At 59.8% G+C, this 12,304-nt stretch overlaps 1 protein-coding gene across 3 annotated transcripts; it reads right to left on the bottom strand.

Moving 5' to 3' along the window:
* Positions 1-596: 596 nt before the first annotated feature.
* TNNT2 (troponin T2, cardiac type) lies at positions 597-10,476 on the bottom strand. 3 transcript variants are annotated; one of them, XM_066565229.1, is made up of 17 exons: positions 10,439-10,476; positions 9,387-9,397; positions 9,253-9,270; positions 8,455-8,484; positions 7,208-7,264; positions 6,623-6,655; positions 6,101-6,136; positions 5,826-5,847; positions 4,898-4,958; positions 4,677-4,793; positions 3,999-4,076; positions 3,794-3,904; positions 3,305-3,414; positions 2,550-2,640; positions 2,083-2,123; positions 1,423-1,428; positions 597-645 (listed from the first exon to the last, which is right to left on the bottom strand). In XM_066565229.1, the coding sequence occupies exons 1-17, from the start codon at positions 10,474-10,476 to the stop codon at positions 597-599; spliced, it is 909 nt and encodes a 302-aa protein (XP_066421326.1). The 3 variants fall into 3 exon arrangements, with proteins under 3 accessions (XP_066421326.1, XP_066421327.1, XP_066421328.1); XM_066565230.1 differs by lacking the exon at positions 8,455-8,484; XM_066565231.1 differs by lacking the exons at positions 6,101-6,136; positions 8,455-8,484.
* Between the last annotated feature and the right edge of the window lie 1,828 nt (positions 10,477-12,304).

Genomic DNA, 12,304 nt, shown 5'->3' with positions numbered 1-12,304 from the left:
CATGCAGAGGAGGCAAACACAGCTGGTCAGAGCCTTTAGCAAGAGCTGGAAATAGGAATGGAAATAGCCTGGAAGGTGAGTTAGTGACTATTCCATGGGCCAAGAGGCTTTGGAAGCAGTGCCCCTGTCCATGGTGTCCCACAGGGGACCAGAGAGGAGCCAGTGGGGCTCTGGTACAGCAAAAGCAGAGCAGAAGTGGCCGTGACGAGGATTGCCCCAAGGTGCAGCAGGAAAAGCAGCTCAGAGCACTGAGGTGTGTCACCAAACCTGCCAAGGACAGTAGCTGAGATGGTGCTGGGAGGCACAGGGACAGTGGCGTGGGGGGTCCTGGGTGGTTGCTGTGACCTCTCACAGCCTGGGCAGCAGGTGGCCAACTCCTGGAGCTGTGCTGAGCCTGTGTCCCCTGGATCAGAGCCTCAGGATGGAGACCACACCTGCACCCCCTCAGCACCTCTTTATTTACAGACACAACAACACTGGGGGGTGGAGATGGGACACTCCTGAGGCCTCTGCCCCCTGGAATTCCCACTCCTGCAGCCAGGGCTCTGTGCAGCCACTGCAGCTCCTGAGGCTTGGCCTCCTCTCTCCCTGAGCCTCTACTTCCTTCGGCTGCCCACCATGGTCTTCCCACGGGCACCCTTGGATCTGCAAGGGAAGAGGAACAGCACGTGCAAAAAGGCATCAGTGACCACACAGGGAGGAGGAGGTGGGTGCTGTCAGTGGTCCTGCAGCCTTTTCCCATTGGAAACTGCCCTGGGGTCTCCACTGGCCCCACGTAAACCTTGGGACCTGAGCCAAAGAGCCTTGGGACTCCCTAGGAGCAAGCTCATGCAGTTGCCAGGTGATTCTTAGGACCCACCATTTCCCTCCCATGTTTCTCCCCCCCAAGAATCGTTCCAAGAAGAATGGACAAGTTGCATCTGTGGCTGCAGAGGGATAAAAGCAGCTGCAGGATCCTTCAGGACCCAGCCCATGGCTCGCCTTAACCAGCACAGGGGAGCACAGAGGAGGAGGTTTGGGTGGGCAGTGAAGGGCATTTCTGGCTGCCAGTCCTTGGGACTGCCTCATCCCTGAGCCCTGCTTCTGCCCTGGGGTCCTGGTGTCCCTGCCACACACATGGAGTGGGACACACACAGCGCTCCTGTGCAGAGACACACACAGAGCTCCTGTGCAGGGACACACACACACACATGCACACACACACACAGCACCTGTGCAAGGGACACACACACACAAACACACACAGAGCTCCTGTGCAGGGACACACACACACAAACACACACACACACACACACACACACAGCACCTGTGCAGGGACACACACACATACAAACACACAGCTCCTGTGCAGGGACACACACACAGAGCACAGAGCTCCTGTGCAGGGGGACACACACAGCCCTCAGAAGTGCCTGTACTCACCCTTTGCTGCAGGATCACGCCATGGTGGGGCAGGAGAGAAGAGAGACCTGGTGTAAGTTGGGTGGGAGCTGCTGCCCCTGACACACAGGGTGGGCTGAGCACCTCCCACATGAGGGGGAAGTGGGATGGGGATGTGAGAGCACTGGGGTGCTCCTGGGAATAGGGGTCAAACAGCCTCTCCCACTCTCCTACAAAGGGTTCCCCAGCCATGTGCAGGGACCATGGGCACAGGGACAGGTTCCTCTGGCCTTGTGGGCCTGTACAAATCCTACAGCCCATGGGACTTCTCCTGCTAGACAAGCTGGGATCTCCAGCAGCTTCCTGAGATGCTGGGCAGGGCCCCTGCAGGGAGGGGGTGCTGGAGACTGAAGGACCCCAGAGGACACAAAGCTTCCCATGCAGAGGTGGGTTCTCCCTGGGGTCCATCCCCTGCCAAGGTCTCTGGGGAGGGGGGAGCTGGTGGCAGTGGGACCATGGAGGTCCATCAGGGGCAGAAGGGCAGGGACTGAGATCCTGGGGCAGACCTGCAGGTTCAGGAATGCTGGGCACCAGCAAGACCAGAGGCAGGAGGGGGAAAGGGAGGAGGTGGTTTAGCAAGGGAGATCCATAGGGAGGGAGCTGGAAGGACAGGAGATGGAGGAGGGATGGGCAGCCACTTACACTTTCTGGTGGTCACTGATGCGGTTTCGAAGAACATTGATCTGCAAGAAAAAATGGTGAATGGTGAGGTCTGGCAAGAAAAAGCTGCAGGTGGATGGTGAGGTCTGACAAGAAGCCCCAGGCTGGGGACAAGGGCTGGCTGAAGATGCATCACTGCTCTCTTTTTCCCAGCAGTTTTTCTGTGGGGTTTAGAATCCCAGAATCCCAAGATGGTTGGGGTTGGAAGGAACCTTCAAGCCCATCTCATTCTACCTCCTGCCATGGGCAGGAGCACCTTCCACTGTCCCAGGTTGCTCAGGGCTCCATCCTGCCTGGCCTGTGATGCATTTGCCCTGTGGTGTTGCCAGGTACACGTCCCCAGGAGCTGGGAGATAACTTGCACGCCCCAGCTCATCCCCTGGCTGGGGAGCAGAAGGAGCAGTCAGGAACACAGAGGGTGGACAAATCACAGAGGCCCTGGGGCTCACCTCGTATTTCTGCCGCTTGAACTTCTCCTGCAGGTCAAATTTCTCAGCCTCCAGGTCATGGATGTTCTGCCATAGCTCCTTGGCCTTGTCCCTGCAGGAAGAGCCAGCTGGGGACAGTGCAGGGAAGGGCTGTGCTCCCAAGGAGCTCAGCAGGGATGGGGCACTGATGCCAACCCCTCTTCTGCTCCCGGGGATGGGGCTCAGGAGGCTCCCAGACAGGGGTGTGTTATCCAGGCAGTGAGTTCAGGACAAGAGCCACGGGGGAGGTCAGTACATATGGGGACACACATCCCACCCGTGTGACCCTGGCTCCCCAGGACATCCCTGTGTCACCCGTGTGACCCTGGCTCCTCAGGACACCCCTGTCCCACCTGTGTGACCCTGGCTCCCTCTCATGGCTGGTGCCATCAGTTGCAGCCCGGCCATGGTGGCCCTGCACAGCCTTGGAGCCCGTGTCCCCCACGGGGTGTCACAGCCCATCCCCAGCTGTGCCATCCCCCTCAGCTGGAAGCCCCAGGAGCTGTCCCCAGCCTGGGATCCTGCCCGGGAGCTGTCCCTAGCCTGGGATCCTGCCCAGGAGCTGTCCCCAGCCTGGGATCCTGCCCAGGAGCTGTCCCCAGCCTGGGATCCTGCCCAGGAGCTGTCCCTAGCCTGGGATCCTGCCCGGGAGCTGTCCCCAGCCTGGGATCCTGCCCGGGAGCTGTCCCCAGCCTGGGATCCTGCCCTGGCCATCCCTCCTGCCAGCCTGTGCTCACCTGAGCTTGTCCTCACTGAGGTGGTCGATGTTCAGGGGTTTCCGTCGCTCACTGAGGATCTTCTTCTTCTTTTCCCGCTCTGTTTGCTTCTTCCCACCCTTTTTCTCTGACTGAGGAAACCATCAATCCACTGGAGAGAAGGAAGTCTGCCCAGCCTTTGCTCTCCCCCATCCCCAGTTTTGCACCCAACACTCTCAGCTTTTGGGACTCCATGAGGTCCTTGAGGACATTTTGGCAACAGTGGACAAGACACCTTGTCCTTGTCCCCATCCCTGTCCCTGAGGCAAGGCTGGAGCTGCACATCTGCAGAGCAGAGCTGAGCTCGGGGCAGCTCCAAGCTCACTCTGGCCCTGTAACACTGACCCAAGCTCAGTTCCCTGTCCCTCCTGCCTCTAAACCCCCAGTGTCACATGGATGAGGCCAGCCCATGGCCAAGCCCTCCCCAGGAGCAACAGTGGCTCCATCACAGTCCCTTGGGGAGGGTCCCACCTTCTGCATGTATCCCCCAAAGTGCAGCATGTTGGAGAACGCCTTCTTCTTCCGCGCCTCCTCCTCCGCCCTCTTCCGCGCCTCCTCTTCCTCCTTGCGAGCTCTTTCCTCCTGCCAGGGTCAGAAGGCGGTCAGCAGTGGATGGATGGACACACAGCTCGTGTCCCCAGGCCTTTGCCAGGCCGCATTTCCAGAGGGCACTCACGGCCATGCGGGCCTGGCGCTCCTTCTCCCGCTCGCTGCGGATCCGCTGCTGCTCCGCCCGCTCCGCTCGCCGCTGCTCCTGCACAGGGAGGGGACCTGGGCTTGGACACTGCCGGGAATCTGCATCCTCTCTGCTCCCGGGGACAGACCCCGGACCCCGAGAGCCCTGAGAGCCCCAGGGGAGCCTGGGGACAGTGACCCGGGGAGAGGTGCATCGGCACCGGGCACTGCAGCACCACCGGGGGCATCCCAGCAAGCGGGGACAGGAAGGGAATGGCTGGAGCTGTGCCAGGGGAGGGTCAGGCTGGAGATCAGGAAAGGTTCTTCCCCAGAGGGTGCTGGCACTGCCCAGGCTCCCCAGGGAATGGGCACAGCCCCGAGGCTGCCAGAGCTCCAGGAGTGTTTGGGCAGTGCTGCCAGGGATGCCCAGGGTGGGATTGTTGGGGTGGTCTGTGCAGGGCAGGGGTTGGACTGAGTGATCCCTGTGGGTCCCTTCCAGCTCAGGGAATTTTATGGTGTGCAGGCACTGGGGCTCATAGAAATCTGGTTCAACCCTCAGGCTCTCTCCTGCAGGGCCAGGGGTGTCCCAGGTCTGCCAGGACTGTGGGGAGGGGACAGTGGCTGAGTGCCCACAGGGACCAGGTGGCAACAGCCAGAGAGGGGAAGGCTGAACACGTACAATCCTGTCCTTGAGAGACAGCAGCTCCTCTTCCTCCTTCTTCCTGCTCTCAAAGTGGGCTTCGATGAGGGCCTGCAGCTCGTTCAGGTCCTTCTCCATGCGCTTGCGGTGAATGTCCTGCAGCAGGCACAGACAGCCAGGGCCTCCAGCAGCTGCCAGACACTGAGGGGGAGCAGAGGGAGGGCAGCACCCCCAGGGGTGGGAACTGGGCCATAACTTACATCAAAATCCAGTCTCTCGCCATCTGGGATCTTGGGGGGCACCAGGTTGGGCATGAAGACCCTGCAGTGGAGGGGGAGCCAGAGCACGAGGGGGCTACAGCAGGTCTGGGACAGCACGTGGGCCTCCACCCATCCCACCCCCCTGAGCCCCCCAGGGTGCAGAGTGGCCACAGCTGGAGGAGTGCAATGCATCCTGCTTGAGGTGCCAGCTGGGCAGCCCCAGAGGAAGACCTGTGGCATTCCCTGGAAACGCTCCCAGGTGCCTGCATGGCTGGAATAACCCTGCAAGCTGCAGACAGCATGGCCAGGGCCCTTTGCCAGCCCCCTGCTCCCCCCAAAGGGCACTGTGTGCTCTGTGTGACCTGGCACAGGCAGCTGGAGCCTTCCTCCTGTGGGGCTTGAGGGAGGGCAGGAGATGCCCAGCAGGGGCACAAAGGGATGAAGGGATGATGATGGCTGAGGGCAGATCTGCCTCCCACACTGCAGAATCCCAGGGGCCCAGGAGGACCCCCCAGGTTTCCTGCAATGGTTCACAGTCCTGCTCCCTCGGGGTCAGTCCCTGGCACTCCTGGAAACATGTGCCTCATGCCAGCCATAGCCTGGGCTCAGTGTCCCACACTGGGGTGCTCACACACACACACACACACACACACACACACACTTCTGTCACCTGCAGGGTCACAGGGCTGCTGAGCTTCTCCCAGGGAATGTACAAAATGCTTCAGAACTGCCTAAAGACCTCGTTCTCAGGGTCCCCTTCATGGGCTGTGTTTTGCTGTCGTTTCTCTCCCTTTTCTCTCCATACCCCAGTCCCACCCTGCCCTGGAGGCTCCCTGTGCCCTGTCCTTTATGGACCAGGCTCTGTCACACGGAGCCTCTGCCCTGACATGGCTCAGACCTTGCCCCAGGAAAACCCTGCCACACTTACTTGGGTTTTGGCTTCGATTCACCTGCAGGTCCCAGGAGCAGCACAGAAAGACAAGGTCAGTGTCACCGAGGGGTTTCCTGTCACACCTTGAGCCGAGCCCGCCCTGAGCCGAGCCCTCCCTCTCTCCACAGCAGCAGGGGCTTCCCAGGGACCCCCCCAGCAGCAAGGTGCCAGCCCTGTGCCACACGGTGTGCCCAGGCACAGCTGGTGCTGCTGGCTGAGCAGGGCAGAGCTGGAACCCCCAGGCAGGAGGAGGAACGAGGGTGATACTTCACCTTCCCCGGGCTCCTGCTCCCGCTCTCCCTCGCCACCTGTGGAAAACACGATGCTTTGTGTCCCCGTGGCCAGTCCTGCCCAGGGACACTCTGGGGGGCTGTCCCCCTCTTTCCCACACTTGTCCCCAGTGCAAACCCCGGCTGCATCCCTGCAGGATGAATGGGGGAGAGCAGCCCCTGAGGGACACCCCTCACTCACAGGGTGGCCAGGAGAGCCCCAGGTGCTCTCAGGAGGAATCCAGACAAGTTTTGCAGAAGCTCAGGCTGGAAAAGCAGCAGTGCCTCTCTCTCCTCCTCTATTTTGGGTGAATTTCTGCCAGAGGCAGCACAAATCCATCCCTCCTGCTGCCCCTGTCCTGCTGGGGGATGTGGCCAGGGCAGCTCTGCCCCTTTTACCACAAATTGTCCCTTTGGTAGCAAATAAATTCAGCACCAAAACCTCGTTACAAGGGCCCAGTGTCTCAGGGGAATGGGATCAGGACTGGAATGGCCAAACCCATTTCTCCTCTGCTCCGGCTTTACCTTCTCCTGCTGCTTTCGTTTCATCTTCTTGTTCTGTTTAAAAGCAATGGGAGACATGAACACCCCTGGGTGAGGGCAGCCACACCCCCAGCACAGAGGGGTCCCAGCACCCTGACTTGGGGTCACAGCCAGGATCTGAGCCTGCCCCAGCAGAGGGGACAGCACAGGGTCATACACCATGCCCCAAAGCCACCTCGTGAAACCCAGTGCTCTTTTGATGATCAGACACATCAGAGCTCAAGCCCAGCTCTGGAAACCCCCTCTAAGGCAATGGACCCCTTGGTGAGCCAGGCTGGGCCCACTTTTGGCATTATTTCAGAGGGCTGGACACAGCCACCAGCAGCAAGCACCATTTGTATTTCAGGTATTTCATCACCATTTCATGTTTGTAGGGCCCAGACAGAGCAGGGAAGGGCATCTCAGTTTGACACCCCCTTACTGCACACCAGATCTGGGGGAGCTGCCCCTCTGTGCTGATGTCCCCCTGTCACAGCCCCGCTGGTACATCCCAGTCCCCAGCTGGCAGCCCTGGAGCAGAGCATGGCCCAGCCAAGCCAAGGAGCTCCTGGCATAGCCCCCACTCACCTTCTGCCTTGGCTTCTGTGGTCTCCTCCTCCACCTCCTCTACCTGCTCCTCCTGACCTGTGCAGGGAGGGCAGAGTGAGCACAGCAGTGTTCCTGCAGCTCCTGCAGCTCCTGACATTTATCCCTGCAGCTCCTGATGTCTATTCCTGCAGCTCCTCACTCTTATCCCTGCATCTCCTCACGTTTATCCCTGCAGCTCCTCACCCTTATCCCTTGCAGCTCCTCACCCTTATCCCTTGCAGCTCCTCACTCTTATCCCTGCAGCTCCTCACACTTATCCCTGCAGCTCCTCACGTTTATCCCTGCAGCTCCTCACACTTATCTCTGCAGCTCCTCACATTTATCCCTGCAGCTCCTCACTCTTATCCCTGCAGCTCCTCACACTTATCCCTTGCAGCTCCTCACATTTATCCCTGCAGCTCCTCACTCTTATCCCTGCAGCTCCTCACACTTATCCCTTGCAGCTCCTCACGGTTATCCCTGCAGCTTCTCACTTTTATCCCTGCAGCTCCTCACGTTTATCCCTGCAGCTCCTCACACTTATCCCTTGCAGCTCCTCACGGTTATCCCTGCAGCTTCTCACTTTTATCCCTGCAGCTCCTCACGTCTATCCCTGCAGCTCCTCACGTCTATCCCTGCTTTGGGACAGAGCCCAGAGGGACCTGGGCAGCTGCAGTGGCTCGGGAGCAAAGGGCTCCTCTCTAACCTTACCCCAGGGCTGCCTGTGCTCCTCAGGGCAAAACCCCCTAAAATTAGTGAAATGCAAGGATTTATCGCTACCTCCTGCCTTGTCCCTCATCCCCTCTCACGCTGCCAATCCCTCACAGCCCAGGAAGGAAGGAGGGATCCCCATGGCTCTGCTCTAGCAGGGAGCTCCAGGGGTGGCTGAGGACGCTTTGTGACACTGCTGGAGCCTTTTTCCACTGGAGGGAGCAGCGTCCCCACGGGATTCCCCCAGCGGAGCCAGAGCGATGCTGTGCCCTGGGAACACCCGCGGGGCCACAGCCACACAAAGGGGAAGGAAAAGATGACAGCAAAGACAGCAAACCACAGATGGCAGATATAAGAGACAAGGCACAGACAGAGGATGGACACACAGCACAGCAGGGCACGGGAGGAGTGCAGGAAGAAGAGAGAGAAGTGGAAGAATGAAAGAAAACCATTCCCCAACCAGGGAGAGTCAGAACACATGGACCCAGGAGTTCTCCCGAGAGCAGAGAGGAAATAATGAAAGGTGCAATAACTACCGTCGTCTTCCTCTATCCATTCTTCCTCTTCTGAGCCAGGGAGGAGGGAAGGAATAAGCACAGGGATTAGTTGGGTGCCACAGAGGTTGGGCGTGCGTGAGATGAGGACTGGAGCACAGCAGGGGCTTCCCCCTGCACCTCTCTTTGCTTTTACACTCGGAGTGTTTTGTCTGGCAGAGCCCTAGAGCAGCCAGAGGCCCAGCCCAGCCCAGCCCAGCTCGGCCCAGCTCGGCCCAGCCCGGCCCAGCCCGGCCCAGCCCAGCCTAACTCAGCCCAGGTCAGCTCGGCCCAGCTCGGCCCAGCCCGGCCCAGCTCGGCCCAGCCCAGCCCAGCCCAGCCTAACTCAGCCCGGGTCAGCTCGGCCCAGCCCGGCCCAGCTCGGCCCAGCCCAGCCCAGCCCAGCCTAACTCAGCCCGGGTCAGCTCAGCCCAGCTCGGCCCAGCCCAGCCCAGCCCAGGTCCTTTGTCCCCATCAGGCTGAGGCAGTGGCAGTTTGAGCTTGGCAAGGCTGTCACACGCTCAGCAGAGGCTCCAGCTCCCGCTGGGATATTGGGGTCACCCCTCAGTCCACACCCATGTCCAGCATTGCCAGCCCTGGTTTGAGGCACTGACAAAAGAGATCCTGAGAAAATTCAGACTGGTTTTGATCCTACTGATGTTTCAGGTGCAGGCATCTCAAACATGGTCACATCAGCCTTTCCTGGACAAGATTTGCCCAGTGCAGCCCAGGAGCTGACCCCCAACCCCCAGGAAAACACTGAAGCATTTGGCTCTTGGTCCTTGCAGGTGCAGCTCCTACCTTCCTCCACGCACTCCTCTTCAGCGAGCACACAGGGCACAGACAGAGAGAAGGGAAAGAAGCCTCAGGTTATTGGACTTTCTCTGATCAGTTCTTGGCCTCAGGGCAGCTGCAGGTGCTCCATGTCCTCTTACCTTCCTGCTCCCTGCAAAGCACAACAGGAATTTAGAGTCACATTGAGCTGCTGGGACGGGGCCATCAGTGAGGCTGAGGTGAGTTTGGGACTCCTCAAGGCTGGCTCCCCTGTCTCACAGCACAGGCCGTGGCTGCTGGGGGGCTGGCAGGTGGCACTGGGGACAGGGACAAGGCCCAGGTCACCCTGCAGGCTCTGGAGAGCAGGGCCTGAAGGTCCGGACTGGTACTTTGACAGTGGTCAGGGCACCCCCCCATTTTGCAGCATGAGGAGATGAATGACCTTGGCCTGTATTCCCAGAAATGGGAAGCTCACATCCCACCTTTGCCCCCAAGTCCTTCCCTGGCCGTGGGGGAGATGCACAGCCTGTCCCAGGGGGACAGATTGGTGACACACACGAGTCTGGTGTGGCACTGAAACACCAGAGGGTTCAGGTCCTTTCTCTGCTGGTGGATGAGCAGTGGGAGCTGTGTTGGAACTCACCCCTATAACCCAGCCCCATCTCTCCAGGATGTGCCTCCATCAGCAGAAGATGCTCTCAAATCTGGGCCTTGGAGAGTGATGCTCTGCATGGGGCAGCAGGACCCCAGCAGCAGCAGATTGGATTTCCCATTTCCCCACTGACTCTTGGGTTTTCCCATCTCTGTCCCACACATTGAGACTGCAGCATTTTTAATTCAGCAATCATTCTTGTCCTGCCTGTGGTTGTGGATACAACTCCCCACACAAACTGCCCCTGCTGGGGTCAGGCACACAAACTGTGTGTGTGAATTCAGAAATCAAACCTTGTCCTGCCCATTGCTGTGGATACAAACTGCCCCTGCTGGGGTCAGGCACACAAACTGTGTGTGTGAATTCAGAAATCAAACCTTGTCCTGCCCATGGCTGTGGATACAAACTGCCCCTGCTGGGGTCAGGCACTGCCAAGGCAGAGGGGCACAGGCTGGGGGTCCGTGGTGGGTGCTGGGTAACAATGAGAGCACCTCCAAGCAATGCTGCAGTGGGAAAATGGGAACAGGGAGAAAGAAAGGGGGTTAAAACCACCCCACTTACTGCTCATACTCCTCGGTGACCTCCTCCGTGTCTGACATCCCTGGTTCTCTGGCAGAGTTGGAGGCAGATTGGAAAAAGTGAGGGTTAGAAGTGAGATAAGGGCTAGCACAGCCTGTCCCTCAGCACCAGGACATGGGCACAGCGATGCTGCCTCTCTCCAAAGCACTTGGAGCTCCCAGCTGTCCCCAGCCAGGCTGTGACAGTGTTATCTCAGCAGAGATAAGGTGCCTGCCCCCCCATCCCAGGATCACAGCATGCCCCAAACAGGAGGTTGGACACAACCTCTGTGGCACTGATAACTCTGTCAGGAGCATGTCCAGGGCACTCAGCCCCCTGGCCCAGCCCTCTCAGGGGCTGTGTTTGCTCAGGGGACAGGAAAATCACCCCATTGCAGTGTTCAGCTTGTTTTGCTTCCTGACTATTCTTAGTCCAGGGATGACCCTTTCTCTCAGATTTCCAGCCCTGCACCAGGCACAGCACAAGCCCTCAGCAAACCCTCCCAGCCCAGCTCTCCAAGTGCAGAACTGCTGGGAAAGGGGCAGCCTGGCCTCTGCAGGTACATTTTCCCCCTGTTAACTAAAAGGAATAATTTACAGCCTGGCTTAGTAACTTAGCCCTCGTTTTAGGGCTAAAACATCTGCAGAAACAGCTTTTCATCTTCCCAGCACATCTTCTCCCTCCCAGCTGTGCTCAGGAGGACTTTGCTTATCATGTCACCTCATCTGACCTTCACCCAGCACTGCACTGGGACATCTGCATCCACCAGCCCCATCCCTGGACATCCTGGAGCAGCCCAGAGCCCCAGCCCAGCTCAGAGCCCCAGCCCAGCCCAGAGCCCCAGCCCAGCCCAGCCCAGCCCAGAGCCCCAGCCCAGAGCCCCAGCCCAGAGCCCCAGCCCAGCTCAGAGCCCCAGCCCAGCCCAGAGCCCCAGCCCAGCCCAGAGCCCCAGCCCAGAGCCCCAGCCCAGAGCCCCAGCCCAGCTCAGAGCCCCAGCCCAGCCCAGAGCCCCAGCCCAGCCCAGCCCAGAGCCCCAGCCCAGCTCAGAGCCCCAGCCCAGCTCAGAGCCCCAGCCCAGCCCAAGCCCAGCCCAGAGCCCCAGCCCAGAGCCCCAGCTCAGAGCCCCAGCTCAGAGCCCCAGCCCAGCTCAGAGCCCCATCTCAGAGCCCCAGCCCAGCCCAGAGCCCAAGCCCAAGCCCAGCCCAGCCCAGCCCAGAGCCCCAGCCCAGAGCCCCAGCCCAGAGCCCCAGCTCAGAGCCCCAGCTCAGAGCCCCAGCCCAGCCCAGAGCCCAAGCCCAAGCCCAGCCCAGCCCAGCCCAGCCCAGCCCTGTCCCCTGCTTGTGCCAGCCCTCAGCAGGGCTGAGATGCCACAGGACGATGCAAGGCAGCTCAGAAATAACTTCCATGTGCTGAAGCACCTGTTCCCAGAGCAGCAAGGCTTCCCTGCTCCTGCTACCCAGAGTCTGGGAACAACTGCTCCTGCCTGCATCTGTCAGGCATTCATTACCCGGGATGGGGAGGCCCGGCCTCAGGAGTGCTTATTCAGGATGCTGGATGCAGGGCTGGAATGCTCAGGCATGGGAAAGGGGCATTCCAGGAGGGGAACCTTGGCATAACCACGGCTCCAGAGGGTCTCTAATCTCACTGTTCCTCACAAGGTGCTTTTTGGAAACAAATAAAGGCAGAGCTCGGGCCCCTCTGCGTTGGGGTCACCGCCTGCTCCTGCCACCACTGTTCCCCTTCCTGTGATGGGTCTGGGGCTTGGCTCTAAGCCCCTCTCCAGCACCATCCCCAGGATCCCTGCTTCCCCACCAACAGCAATTCCCACTTTTCCCCCAGGCTCAGCATGGTCCTGATGCCCCAAGTTTG

This window comes from Molothrus aeneus, chromosome 24 (assembly GCF_037042795.1).
Source record: "Molothrus aeneus isolate 106 chromosome 24, BPBGC_Maene_1.0, whole genome shotgun sequence".
In the NCBI taxonomy this organism is placed as follows: Eukaryota; Metazoa; Chordata; class Aves; order Passeriformes; family Icteridae; genus Molothrus; species Molothrus aeneus.
The sequence above is the reverse complement of the archived record's forward strand: the minus strand, read 5'-3'. Positions and strand labels throughout refer to the sequence as shown.